Here is a 15,692-nt window from a genome sequence, read left to right on the forward strand (position 1 = left end):
AGTGATGTATGCAATTTCAGAAAACTTACCGTTCACACCACAAATTCCATCTTGTCTTCCATGCCTGCATATTTAACACAAAGTGTTTCTTTATGTACAGAACAATGAATCCCATGAAAATCACCTGTTTATTGTTGTGATTTTTAGCTCTTTCATTGTCAACTAAATCTTTCAATTCTTTCTGCGTGGTGTTGTCATGCCACATAGCAAATTTGTGATACCCACTGGTTATGCAGCTACATAAGAGATATTGAGAGTTCTCACCCTTCTCCTCTGTGATCCCCATTCATTTTTAAAAGATTGTGATGGTAGATCACTAGACTGTCTTCTTTTGCACAAACACCGGTTGGACATATGAACTTCATCTGTAAATGAACAAATAGCAAAGAATAAACAGTCCTTACATCAAGATTCTGCTGAACTGAAGAAAGTCATGCTGACAAAAATAAGTCACACCAAATGCAGAAAAAAGTGTCACATTACACAGCTAAATGAAATGTTGCACTATCTGAGAAGGGCCAAGCAACGCTGAGTAGTACCAATGCGAGCAAAGTCTCGGACCGCATGAGAGCAGTACATTGTGCATGCATGAAGTTAAACATAACTTGGCTGACCCTGAGATCAACAGTAATAAATACTTCACCCTTTCCTATTCCAGTTAAAAATGGCATAGGAGAAGTAATATGTTGCTCGACTCTTCCTGGAACATACACTCCCGGAATTTCAATAGGAAACCTCTCCATAATTCACAGTGTCTCTCTTGTAACTTTTGCATTGGATTTTAATGTAGCATCTCCATAATGCTCTCACACCAATTAAACAGTCACATGATGAAACACGCAATATGCAAGAATCAGGTGAACAAATGTTTCATAACCCTCTTTTTTGTGGATGAATTATGTTTCTTCAAGCTTTTTTAATGGATTTCAGCCATTTAATTTGCTTTTCTACAGTTGTTGTGTATGGTCATTCTACGTTAGATCACTGTGGTTGGTAACTCATCAGCATTTTACTCCAAATTCTGTCTCCATCTGAACAGGCTTCGTAAGGTGAAATGGTACCAAGTGACTGCCATGTCATCCTTGACCAATAGGCATCACTGCATGTGAGTATGGAGGGACAGGTGGTCAGCACACTGCTCTCGCACCTGTTGTCAGTTTTTGTGACCAGAGCAGCTACTTCTGAATCAAGTAGTTCCTTATTTAGCCTCGCAAGGCCTGAGTACACCATGCTTGCCGACAGTGCTATTACTATTTCCAGTGATTTGTAACCAATAGTGGGTTTCATCATCTATTGAAGCACATTACATACATTCATAGTCATGGCCACTCCCAGCACTAGTGCAGTTCAATGCATGTTTTCCTGCAATTCACTGCAACCTTCTGCCATTGCCACCACCTAATAAATAGGTGCACCCTCTGTGGACTGCTACATAGAGATTCCAGCATAATCTCCAACATCAAGAATATACATTGCAAACAGTAACATTTGCATCACACTTCCTTGGGGTATTCCTGAAATTACCTTGATTTTGTTCCTTTAAGAGAAAATGTTGGGTTCTGTATGCAAGAAAGACCTGAATCCACTCACAATTCTGGTCAGGTAGTCGGTGAGCTCATATTTTGTACACTAAATAAGGGTGTGGAACCACATCAAATGCCTTCCTGAGGCCAAGAAACATGACAACAACCTGAGTGCCAATGTTTACAGCACTTCAATCTCATGGGCGAACAGAGCGAGTGGAGTTTCGCAGGATCTCTGTTTACAGTTTCCGTGTTGACTTGTCACAGAGGAGATTTTTGCTCCCCAAAAATTAATAATATGCAAGTGTCAAGCATGTTCCATAACTCCTCAACAGATTGAGATTAGCGTTATAGGCATTTAATTATGTGTGAAACTTCCTGGCAGATTAAAACTGTGTGCCCGACCGAGACTCGAACTCGGGACCTTTGCCTTTCGCGGGCAAGTGCTCTACCAACTGAGCTACCGAAGCACGACTCACGTCCGGTACTCACAGCTTTACTTCTGCCAGTACCTCGCCTCCTACCTTCCAAACTTTACAGAAGCTCTCCTGTTCTACAACCCTTCTCGAAAACTGTAATGATCTAATTTCCCCCCTCCCCCCCACCCCCACCCCACCATCACTGCGTACCCTTTGTTGCTCCAGCGACCTATTTAAAATGCTCCATGCAAAAACAAACAGTTATGCTTACAATTTCCCTCCTCTTTATCTAAGATTTTCTTTTGAATTTCAGTTCTTAAAAGTGCATGGTGTGTTATATTTTTAAAAGCCCAAGAATGCCCTACCAGATTGAGTTAAGTGAAATAAGTATCACATCTTATAAACACCACAGTTGAAATTAAAGTAAAAGAAAATATAAGAGGAGCAATGAACATCAAGTTTTTAATTTTTTTGTATCTGTCGATATTTATGTTGTGATGTTATATACTTGTGCCATCCTGTGAGAGATAGTTGTAAATTTTCTCTTGGCCATATGCATCACGTTATTTTTGGTAATGTGTTCTGCTTACAGTTTTCTCCAGCATTTATCACAGTGACTTTCAGTTGATTACATGAAGGTCCTCAACAGCATTTCTGCCATCAATCAATGTTGGAAGTGATTTGCTTGTTGTCATTACCTCATTTTCGTCCTCAGATTCCATTTCAGTAGCTCAATCCATTTTACCTACATTTGTATCATGCTATTCCACAGATTTTTATTCTTGTTCTTGGAATGTGAACGTTGATTGCTGGACCTTCCAATGCTGTTCGTTCTGTCCACTTGGACTGGGAAAGGGGATGCTTCCATTGTCCTCCTTGCCTTGACTGATGATGGACTTCATGGCAGTGTCTTTGTATTCCTAATCTGTCGTAAGTTTGTTTTTTGGTCTTTGACTTGATTTGATGCAAAGTCTTTCTAGTTTTTGGTCCCTCAGTTTCTGCTCATGGATAGGCTGTTCTGCTTCTGGGGGACTATGTGGCACTGTACCAAATTCTTCATTTGGAATGGATTAAGATAGCACATCTCCACCACTATCTGTGTATTGTTAACTCAGTTGACCAACTCTGGTTTGCTTAGCTATGTTTTCAGTCATCACAATTTTTCTACTGTCTGTTTCTAGCAACCTGCTATGCACCACTGCTGTCCATTTAGTCTTGGCTGCATATGTCAGTGGCATGTTTATTGTGCCAGCCATGTGCTCAGCTATCTCCCTGGCCAGCACAGCTGGGCTAAGCACTATCTTGAGCACTCAGCATCCACATGTATAGAGGAGTTACACACAACACATTGCTGGTCTGCCTGTCTTTTATAAATAGTGTGCAGTATGCAGATAGATTATGAATAACAGAATGAGATTCATTAAATCAGTATCAACTTTCTTAACTCCAGTGAGAACAAGAAAAGGACATCCCTTGCCCCACCTGTCTGAGGCACAGAAATTACTCACCCATACTATTTAGAACCTGACTCGCATGACCACAGGGGATTTCAAAGGGGAGCTCGAAAACTCGTACAGTATGCATCATCCCTATATCAGCATAATTTATCTGAACCTCCCTTATGCATGTGTAAATCTCAGAGTGCCTCCACACTCTTCAGATAAACTGTTGCAAATTCCTAGAATCTCTGTTTCACAAAAGCAACATTAACATAACACGGTAGATGAATTATAAAAGAACTTGTTGACTTCATCGGAAGAAAAACTTTGTAAATAATTTAAGAGTAAAAATAATAACTCATCAGGCACATTAACATGAACTACATTAAGCTAGCTTTCAGACAAATATTACACACACACACACACACACACACACACACACACAGTGACAACTGTGTGTGTGTGTGTGTGTGTGTGTGTGTGTGTGTGTGTGTTTAAGAGGGGCAGCGTGGGTTGGGGGCTTGGACTATGAGGGGTACAGCCTGTTTATGACTCACAGCATCTACTATTCTGTGAACTATTACCTTTACCCTTAAATTATTTACTTAAACTTTCCGTAACAACAAAATGGTGAAATTGAAATGTTATAGGCTTCAATCAGGTTCAGAAGTACACTTCAACGTATATCCCCTTGAATTCAAAGAGATTTTCTAATAGTGTTCCTCAACAAAACAAAATACCCACTACAATATGAAATAAATGTCCAATAAACAACTAACAACAAATTCAGCAAACTTACCTTGTTACCATTAGTGCAGAGCACAGCTTAAACACATCCAGTTGCCACATTGTCTCAACCCAGATTTCGCTTGTCAGTTATGTTTTTAGTCCTGGTTGGGATGCTGAAACACAGTGCCAGTGAGCCATTAGTGATTGCATATGCTGTAGCACATATACACAGTAACACAATGTTTATCAACACATTGGGATACACAGTACTAAAAAGAATTACCAGAACTTTTTTAAGTATACTATAGAGCACAAAGTAATGTATGACAATTATACATACACTGAAAACCAAAGAAACTGATACATCTGCCTAATATCGTGTAGGGCCCTGTGGGCACACAGAATTGTCACAACATGACGTGGCGTGGACTTGACTAATGTCTGAAGCAGTGATGGAGGGAACTGACACCACAAATCCTGCAGGGCTGTCCATAAATCCGTAAGAGTATGTGGGGGTGGAGATCTCTTCTGAACAGCGAGTTGCAATGCATCCCAGATATGCTCAATAATGTTCATATCTGGAGAGCCTAGTCCATCAGAATGTACAATGGACATGAATGGATGCAGGTGATCAGATAGGATGCTTATGTACATGTCACCTGTCAGTGTCATATTTAGACGTATCAGGGGTCCCATATCGCTCTAACTGTGTATGCCACACACCATTACAGAGCCTCTACAGGCTTGAACAGTCCACTGCTGACATGCAGGGTCCATGGATTTATGACATTGTCTCCATACCCGTACAAGCCCATACAGTCTGAAACTAGACTTGTCCGACCAGGCAGCATACTTCCAGTCATCAACAGTCCAATGTTTGTGTTGATGGTCCCAGGTGAGGTGTAAAGCTTTGTGTCGAGCAGTCATGAAGGGTAAACGAGTTGGTCTTCGGCTCCAAAAGCCCATATCAATGATGATTCGTTGAATGGTTTGCACGCTGACACTTGTTGATGGCCCAGCAGTGAAATCTGCAGCAATTTGCGGAAGGGTTGTACTTCTGTCACATGGAATGATTCTCTTCAGTCTCTTCATTGCTGCCTCATAGATGCTGTGTCCATTGCTTGTGTGCCAACTATAACATCACATTCAAACTCACTTAAATCTTGAAAACCTGCCATTGTAGCAGTAGCAACCAACCTAACAACTGCGTCAGACACTTGTTGTCTTATATAGGCATTGCCGACCTCAGTTGCATACTCTGCCTAATTACCTACCTCTGTATTTGAATATGCATGACTGTACCATTTGCTTTGGTGCATCAGTGTGGCACTTCTAGCTTCTACGAATGAACTAGATGACCAACATCAGTGGGTCCTCATTCCCTTTCTGAAAAGAAACTGAAATTTTTAAAAAGTGTCAAAAGCAGATTGAGAACTCTTATTTCTCATGTTGTAAAGTGTAATTTTCATCAGAGTTCAAACATTAACAGTACTATATCATGTGATTCTTTGCAGAAACAGTCTGTAGTACTATAAAGTGCATCTATGTATAACATAGAATTCCATAAAACCCGTGCTTTTTCACAGTTATTATTGTTGCATCAAGATGTACATTAGTTTCATTCTTATTCTAAGAGATTATTGCCGTGTTAGCCCTCTCATGCAGAAGACGTGGTTTGTTGTAGTTAGGATACTGAAAGAATGCTCTTTGGCATGCTGGAATTAAAGGTGTCATGAAACCAGCCAAGTGCAATTGACACATTTATATATATAAGCTGACTTGTTGTAATTTCATTGTTTTACAAGTGAGGTCATATGTGTCAAATGTGTTTAAAAATCCTGGATCCAAACTTCAAACACGTTACGTACAACTTGAACATGCCGTTCATGTTGTTTCCCCATTATCTTTCATTGTGTGCATATGTGTGTGTGTGTGTGTGTGTGTGTGTGTGTGTGTGTGTGTGTGTGTGTGTATGTGTGTGTGTGTTGTATTGTGTATTTGTGAACACTGAATGCCTTGAAAAATGTAATCCATTCTATAGCATTAGTTGTCACTTGCTGTCAAGTGAGTAGCTGCCATATAAGAAAGGTATCTCAAGTACTGTCCTTGCCTGTGGATTCTGTCTCCTCTCCAGGAAATACAGGACTTATCACCACCCTGGTAGCTTATCACCACCCTGGTAGCTGGCGTCCTCTTGGGTAAAATATTCCGGAGGTAAAATAGTCCCCCATTCGGATCTCCGGGCGGGGACTACTCAAGAGGATGTCGTTATCAGGAGAAAGAAAACTGGCGTTCTACGGATCGGAGCGTGGAATGTCAGATCCCTTAATCGGGCAGGTAGGTTAGAAAATTTAAAAAGGGAAATGGATAGGTTAAAGTTAGATATAGTGGGAATTAGTGAAGTTCGGTGGCAGGAGGAACAAGACTTCTGGTCAGGTGACTACAGGGTTATAAACACAAAATCAAATAGGGGTAATGCAGGAGTAGGTTTAATAATGAATAGGAAAATAGGAAAGCGGGTAAGCTACTACAAACAGCATAGTGAACGCATTATTGTGGCCAAGATAGATACAAAGCCCACACCTACTACAGTAGTACAAGTTTATATGCCAACTAGCTCTGCAGATGACGAAGAAATTGAAGAAATGTATGATGAAATAAAAGAAATTATTCAGATTGTGAAGGGAGACGAAAATTTAATAGTCATGGGTGACTGGAATTCGAGTGTAGGAAAAGGGAGAGAAGGAAACATAGTAGGTGAATATGGATTGGGGGACAGAAATGAAAGAGGAAGCCGCCTGGTAGAATTTTGCACAGAGCACAACATAATCTTAACTAACACTTGGTTTAAGAATCATGAAAGAAGGTTGTATACATGGAAGAACCCTGGAGATACTAAAAGGTATCAGATAGATTATATAATGGTAAGACAGAGATTTAGGAACCAGGTTTTAAATTGTAAGACATTTCCAGGGGCAGATGTGGACTCTGACCACAATCTATTGGTTATGACCTGTAGATTAAAACTGAAGAAACTGCAAAAAGGTGGGAATTTAAGGAGATGGGACCTGGATAAACTAAAAGAACCAGAGGTTGTACAGAGATTCAGGGAGAGCATAAGGGAGCAATTGACAGGAATGGGGGAAATAAATACAGTAGAAGAAGAATGGGTAGCTTTGAGGGATGAAGTAGTGAAGGCAGCAGAGGATCAAGTAGGTAAAAAGACGAGGGCTAGTAGAAATCCTTGGGTAACAGAAGAAATATTGAATTTAATTGATGAAAGGAGAAAATATAAAAATGCAGTAAGCGAAACAGGCAAAAAGGAATACAAACGTCTCAAAAATGAGATCGACAGGAAGTGCAAAATGGCTAAGCAGGGATGGCTAGAGGACAAATGTAAGGATGTAGAGGCCTATCTCACTAGGGGTAAGATAGATACTGCCTACAGGAAAATTAAAGAGACCTTTGGAGATAAGAGAACCACTTGTATGAATATCAAGAGCTCAGATGGAAACCCAGTTCTAAGCAAAGAAGGGAAAGCGGAAAGGTGGAAGGAGTATATAGAGGGTCTATACAAGGGCAATGTACTTGAGGACAATATTATGGAAATGGAAGAGGATGTAGATGAAGATGAAATGGGAGATATGATACTGCGTGAAGAGTTTGACAGAGCACTGAAAGACCTGAGTCGAAACAAGGCCCCCGGAGTAGACAATATTCCATTGGAACTACTGACGGCCGTGGGAGAGCCAGTCCTGACAAAACTCTACCATCTGGTGAGCAAGATGTATGAAACAGGCGAAATACCCTCAGACTTCAAGAAGAATATAATAATTCCAATCCCAAAGAAAGCAGGTGTTGACAGATGTGAAAATTACCGAACTATCAGCTTAATAAGTCACAGCTGCAAAATACTAACACGAATTCTTTACAGACGAATGGAAAAACTAGTAGAAGCCAACCTCGGGGAAGATCAGTTTGGATTCCGTAGAAACACTGGAACACATGAGGCAATACTGACCTTACGACTTATCTTAGAAGAAAGATTAAGGAAAGGCAAACCTACGTTTCTAGCATTTGTAGACTTAGAGAAAGCTTTTGACAATGTTGACTGGAATACTCTCTTTCAAATTCTAAAGGTGGCAGGGGTAAAATACAGGGAGCGAAAGGCTATTTACAATTTGTACAGAAACCAGATGGCAGTTATAAGAGTCGAGGGACATGAAAGGGAAGCAGTGGTTGGGAAAGGAGTAAGACAGGGTTGTAGCCTCTCCCCGATGTTGTTCAATCTGTATATTGAGCAAGCAGTAAAGGAAACAAAAGAAAAATTCGGAGTAGGTATTAAAATTCATGGAGAAGAAATAAAAACTTTGAGGTTCGCCGATGACATTGTAATTCTGTCAGAGACAGCAAAGGACTTGGAAGAGCAGTTGAATGGAATGGACAGTGTCTTGAAAGGAGGATATAAGATGAACATCAACAAAAGCAAAACAAGGATAATGGAATGTAGTCTAATTAAGTCGGGTGATGCTGAGGGAATTAGATTAGGAAATGAGGCACTTAAAGTAGTAAAGGAGTTTTGCTATTTGGGGAGCAAAATAACTGATGATGGTCGAAGTAGAGAGGATATAAAATGTAGGCTGGCAATGGCAAGGAAAGCGTTTCTGAAGAAGAGAAATTTGTTAACATCCAGTATTGATTTAAGTGTCAGGAAGTCATTTCTGAAAGTATTCGTATGGAGTGTAGCCATGTATGGAAGTGAAACATGGACGATAAATAGTTTGGACAAGAAGAGAATAGAAGCTTTCGAAATGTGGTGCTACAGAAGAATGCTGAAGATTAGATGGGTAGATCACATAACTAATGAGGAAGTATTGAATAGGATTGGGGAGAAGAAAAGTTTGTGGCACAACTTGACCAGAAGAAGGGATCGGTTGGTAGGACATGTTCTGAGGCATCAAGGGATCACCAATTTAGTATTGGAGGGCAGCGTGGAGGGTAAAAATCGTAGAGGGAGACCAAGAGATGAATACACTAAGCAGATTCAGAAAGATGTAGGTTGCAGTAGGTACTGGGAGATGAAAAAGCTTGCACAGGATAGAGTAGCATGGAGAGCTGCATCAAACCAGTCTCAGGACTGAAGACCACAACAACAACAACGGTAGCTGAGTGGTCAGCGTGACAGACTGTCAATCCTAAGGGCCCGGGTTCGATTCCCGGCTGGGTCGGAAATTTTCTCCGCTCAGGGACGGGGGGTTGTGTTGTCCTAATCATCATCATTTCATCCCCATTGACGCGCAGGTCGCCGAAGTGGCGTCAAATCGAAAGACCTGCACCAGGCGAACGGTCTACCCGACGGGAGGCCCTAGCCACACGACATTTCCATTTATCACCACTCATCGATTTAAATAAGTGGCCGGTCAGTGGTAGATCTAACAACCCTGCATAGGGGAAGCAGTGACCAGGGAGAACTCTGAGTACTACACCCATCCCTGTAACAAACAAGTTTGCAGTGCTGTCTTCCACTCCACTTTATATAAACCCTGCAGTGCTGTGTGTCAAGAGAAATCTAGCACAAAACGGTAGGGGGTCTTTAATCATCATCATGGTTCAATCTGTTGTTGGTTATAATGCACACTGGAAAGAACAATGCCTGTTGTCTGCCATCTGAGGTCATTTCGGCAACTACATAGTTGTATAGTCCAGCCTTGCTCATGGAGTTTCAGTGAAGCTCATAATCTGCACTATTGTTGCCAGAGCTAATCATGGACTCTTGGTTTGGATGAATGGAAAGCTTGAACCAGACACTTCAAAGGTTCTGTGAGAAGCTACAGAGTGGGGCAGAGCAACTTGCTTGTTTAGAAACTCAGTTAAAAAAAGTAATGTAGGTACATATTTAATTCCGTGAGCAGCATCAAGAGCAACATTTAAATTTTACATTTACACAGTTTTCAAGATTACATCAGGGAGATGGCGCCCATTATTCTCAATACACTGTGCTGCTCAAATTTTGAAGTTTCATTCGACTATTCCCAGCATATTGACAGGTATGTTGGTGACAGTTTGACGAATTTTGTTCTTCAGGTGAGCCAGGGTGCTAGAAACAATTGCTATAAACAAGTGAGTTTAGATAGCCTCATTAAAAATATGCAAGTACCAAATTAGGCAGTGATGATGCTTGCTAGTGCAGATTGCCCCTCAAGGAGATGAGACATCCTGGGAAGCGTTGCCACAAAACAGTCATTGACACAGGGGCTGCATGTGCCAGGGCACCTTTCTGCTGGAACCACGTCTCCTACATCTGTCGCATTGAGTGTTTGCAGGAAAAACTCCTGATTCACATGGACATAATGGTAAGAAGTCACTGAAACTACCCGTTCATTTTCTTCAGAAAACCAGGGACCAGTTATTCCAATTCACGATAGTGCACACCAAACATTTACATGCTGTGAATGTAGAGGATGCTAATGAAGTTGCCTGAGGGTATCAGGGCTTCAGTGGTGCATGTTCTGCTACTTTATGGTTCCTGAACGGAGTAAGTGAGCCCCATCACTGAAGAAAACAAGTGCATCATGAGACATACAAAGAAAAGTGCCTCATATGTATTTTCTTGAGAAACAAAATCATATGGATTAAGTTCCTGCATCACAGTCGATTTGTAGGGATAGAATTTTAGTTCTTCGTGAAGGATCAGATGTCCAGAACAAGCAGACAGTTCGAGAGCAGCTAAATGTTTGCAGGCAGAGCACTGAGGGGATCACAGAGCAGAAAGCCTTACCATGTCAATGTTTTGGGGTGACGTGACTGTTTGCGAAAGACCGGGCTTTTTCTTCTTCTCACAAGCAGTTCCCTTAAGTTGTTTATCGATTAAACAGTTGACTGCCGGCTGGGAAAGCAACCACAGACCACAGTATTGAAATGGGTACGGAATGCATCTTGCATGGTGATGATTTAGTGACAATTAGAATATTATGCCTCAACAGCCAACACCTTGCGCCATCTCTGTCCTTCCCAAAATGCTAACTAAACCAAGCGGAGCTACAACTTTATGGCCCACACTCTCGAATGTGCCTACCCCCACCCTCCTCGGAGCAACTGTCACTGTAGGGTGCCAAATTGAAATATAAAATTTTTTGACATTTTGTTTCAAAAGGATTTCAAATGGCAAACGCACACAAGCAAGATAAATGCTCACAAAATAAAATATTGTACAGTCTACATTTATTTTCTATTAAAACTTTTCACACTGTTCAAATTGCCTACTTTGCCAAGTTCCAGAGCTTTCTTCAGCATGGACTTCAATTCTGGGGTAGTATGCCACCTAGTTTCATCATTTTCTTAACTTTGAGAAGAACAGTAAGGGCAATGCAAAAAATTTGACAAACAGCTTCTTGCAAGCAGCTCTTTCAAAAGCCATCAATCCTCCCATCCCTTGTATCTGTGTACTAGAATCTTGTAAGTAGGTTACAAAGAATTTATGCAATATAAAAGCTTTAATGTTTATGAACATGATACAAGGCAAGAAGTAAAGTTCCATGTTCAGTTAAATCAGTAAGGACATTAGCCACTACAATTAGTGTGATACAAATTTACAATAATCTTCCAAATAAGATAAAAATTATTTCATTAGCCTCACTTTTTACTCAAACCTGAATGGTATTCTTGTTAGGTCACAGTTCTTATTCAGTTACAAAATTTTTGTAACATGCAAAATACATGAAACAAGAAAGTGCAAAAGCTGCTACTGCAAGTAGGGCAAGCTCATTGGTAGATAAATCCAAAAACTATTTATTTACTGAAATATTACTCTCAATTTTCCTTACATTATGTAAGAATAAGTGTGTTTGTGTGGTCGGAGGGGGGCGGCACATATGTAGATACAGATGAAGAATGTTCGACATAAAGAGAACCTCAGGTCAAAATGAGGCACACAAGGACTCTATGGGACAGAAGCCATTGGTGAAATTATGTCAACTGTTATTTAAAACTACATTTGTTGTCACAGACAAGGCAGTTTTTGTTGTATGCCTATCCATTTGAGTGTAGTTCAGTTTTGGAACATTTTTCTCACATAGATGTTTCACGTATTAATTAGGAACACAGAAGGAGGTCTGAAAGTGAAAGGGCATTTCTGTATCACATTCTGATGATTTACACATGTGACTTCATTCACTAATGAGAAAAGATTTTGAATTGGGGTAGTACCTTGAAAAGAAGTAAACGTATGAAATTTTGTGAAAACAGTGTGTTGTGTATTGTAGGATTTATTTTTGATATAGCACATTGTATATTTTTGGTAATGTTTGGTCCATTTGATTCCTTACGTGACAGATTACTGTAATTAGTACTTTGAAAGTGAGACTATAAAAAATTGGTGGTAACTTGATGAATGGATCTCTTACAGATGATGTTCCCTGCAAGAAAAGAAAATTAAGTGCTGAGAAGAAAGAAGAGGAGGCAGAGCCAAAGCCATCAGGATCGAAAGATGAAGATGAACCAGTTGCCTCATCCCCCTCACCATCACCTTCAAGTGATAAAACAGAGAGCTCATCACCTTGCTCAAGCAAGTCACAGCACTTCTCTGTCAGCTGCATTGAGCTTTTAGAAAAAACCATCATTGATCTGAAGACATGTGTTGAGAAAAAAAGTTGAGTGGTCACTTTTATGTTTTAAAGAGCATGTGAGGTTTAGAATTGATGCTGTAGCATTCAGAGACTGGTTTTGTTAGCTCCTCTACGGCTAATACTCTGGTAGCATGTGACTAGGTAGATGGAAGAACAGCTAAACAGAAATGACTAGGTGCTGATTAAAAGCCTCAGCAACCATTAACTGAAGCTTATAAAATATTGATTTTTGCCAGTTTTGGTTTCCATCATTTGTTGTTTCTGCCATCACTACTACTCCAATATTACTAGATTTGTAAAGTTTCTGTAGTGTCATACTATGAGAAATAATTCTCTGTGTTCACAAGCATCAGAAATTGTAAACAGATGTTGTCATATGCTGAGTGTATGGAAACTCTGAACTGTAAATGAATGGGGAATCCTGCAAGCTCCTGCAATCTGAAAAAGAAAAAAAAGAAATAATTGAAAGATGTTACAGCAGTTGGGCTATGTTCATTGGAACATCGGTTCTTATTGTGTGATACTGGGATGCTGTATGTTTATTTAAATGAATTAATTAGAAAACGTATGCACTATCATTTACCAAGAACTTGCACGTAGAAGTATATTAGACGTTATAACAACTCCAGTATGAATGCTTACTTAGATTTCATTTATTTTGTCACATCTGCTATTCTTCTGGCATATCTAGCCAATTTCTTCAGCTAAGTGACTTAGTCTTACCTTCTGCCTCCTCTATAGCTGTGAGCAGTGACCTGTGGACATGTAATGGAAATTTTTATCTGTGAAATTGGGCATAATGATTGGAAACAAATGATACATTTCAAACCATTTGCTTTTGCACTGAAGCACATCTTGTCCACTTTGTGGCAATAGTGTTGTGGTAACTGGAGAAGTTTAGTATTTTCAGTCCTGACACTGGTCACTGGCATCAATTACACTACCATCCTTAAACATTTTATTTCCTTTTTCTTATAGAAGGGAGTAAAAACTTTATAAAATATAGAAGCATTACTTCTGACATCACAATTAGACTGACTTTTGTATATTTTTTTTATCTGTCAAAAATGTCACCATCGAGTCACTTTGGAAATTTTTATTTCTTTTGTATAATTACTAAGGTAAGCAGTCATTTAATATTTTCGAAATGAATAATTTGTGTGTTGATGTGGAAGTGTTCCCAGTTCTTGTAACTGAATATGTTGAAAAGAAATTGTGTAATTTTGCCTATATGTAAGTAATGATGGTACGCCACTGTCTGTACACATGTAAATATGAATGTACATATTTTAAGAAAAAAATTATGCATAGCAAGATACAAGGAGCTGTGCATTTTGATGCTCGTTTATAAATATGAAAGGCTACACACGTGAATTCTTAAGCACCAAGACTTTCATTAATCTGTAAAAATCCTCGTGAAGGTTTGCATGATGTGTGGTGTATCTTATCTTGTGGCATAGTCACGGTCATTTCCTTTATCTGAAAGATAAAGTCACCACATATTTCCTTCCTCTGTGTGTATTTAAGCTCATTGTAATGTAGACACAAGACAAAGCAGCTAAGCCTAATAGTTAAAGATGTGCTGTTATTTTGTGATATTTAAATGTGCAGTGGGATCAGTATTGTTTTTTACAAAGTGAAAAATGTTGTGCCAGTTGTTTGAATGACCTAGTCTTTAAATGTATGAGAGAATTTGTTAGTGTTATTTTATTGCTTACAACGTCTGCAAGCACAGTTTAGGAAGAGAGGGGTGTGTGTGTGTGTGTGTGTGTGTGTGTGTGTGTGTGTTGTGAAAGGAGTGTGAATCTATCTATATACATGTAAGAATGCATTTTTGTACGTGTTCTAAATAAGTATATTTATTGTACAAAGGTTTTGACTGATAACTGAAAATTATTAGCTATATTTCTTAGATTTGTGTCAGATTTTATTATCAATGTAAAATAAATGAGAATACCGATGCATCTCGTGTTTTTTATTAGTAAAGCCAGAAACCATTGGTACACTCATGTCCTTTCATTTGGTGTAATATCTGCCATTTCTAGGAGAGAGGCACAATCGTAACAATTTTGTACTACCTAACCATCACTGAATAAACTACGTGACCAAAGCTTCTAAATAACATGTATTTAAAAGAGAATACATGGTTATAAAAATGTACAAATAACCCCTGTGATCAAATCCTAGGCGATTTCATTCATTACTATTCTGCGAGCTTTGTCGCCTAATCTTGTTATTTACTATTCGTTCTGTCTTCGATCGCCGAAGCATCTTTGACTTAACCGATATTTTCATCTTCGGTGTTAAAACGATATGTGGTGGCATCTGGCGGTAATGATCTGCACTAGAAATCCGTACGAATATTTTTCGAATATTCGTTTTTTGAGGGCAATATTGACTGAAAGTAATAAGGTAAGAGAAAAAATTCGGAAGTTTCGTAACTACTTTTTAATACCAAGCGCTCTCCTTTGTCTTTAAAGTTAAGAACAAACACACAAATTGTGTAGGGGGCGGTACCATTTCTACCCGGTGACCAGTCTGCTAGTGCTACGCGTCATGTTTAGTTGAAAATTGTAATAGTTCCCATGAAGTGAATCGTCTTTATTAGAAAGAATAAAGCAGTGTACAGTATGTTGGACCAAAAGTATGCCAGCCGTAAATGGTTTCGCAGTTCTTGTTGCATTACCATATTGAGAAATTTATTTAGGTGTTTCACTATCGAAATGTACCATTATAACCATGCTTAGTAAATAAACAAAATTTTCTCCACTGGAGACGAAATTATCGCAGAAGAAGGAAAAAGCTAACTGTTTTATTCTCCACAGTAGTAATGTCTTATTTAAGCTGACGTTAACCCTACACTCGAAAATTAAGATAATGTGCGGTATAGTTAGTCATCCGATAAATGATTTTACACAATATTTTGATACAATGTGTTGGCTGTTAAATTTATCAAAT

The 15,692-nt window shown here is 39.3% G+C and overlaps 1 protein-coding gene across 1 annotated transcript in view; it reads left to right on the forward strand.

The window, feature by feature from the left end:
- Positions 1 to 14,698, forward strand: part of LOC124788817 (ubiquitin carboxyl-terminal hydrolase 34) — a 518,595-nt gene extending 503,897 nt beyond the window's left edge. The window contains exon 52 of the mRNA XM_047256101.1: positions 12,515 to 14,698. Coding sequence (XP_047112057.1) covers positions 12,515 to 12,762 — 248 coding nt within the window. The 3' untranslated portion in view covers positions 12,763 to 14,698. The remainder of the gene's footprint in view (positions 1 to 12,514) is intronic.
- The last annotated feature ends 994 nt before the right edge of the window (positions 14,699 to 15,692 follow it).

The sequence above is a fragment of the Schistocerca piceifrons genome, chromosome 1, assembly GCF_021461385.2.
Source record: "Schistocerca piceifrons isolate TAMUIC-IGC-003096 chromosome 1, iqSchPice1.1, whole genome shotgun sequence".
In the NCBI taxonomy this organism is placed as follows: domain Eukaryota; kingdom Metazoa; phylum Arthropoda; class Insecta; order Orthoptera; family Acrididae; genus Schistocerca; species Schistocerca piceifrons.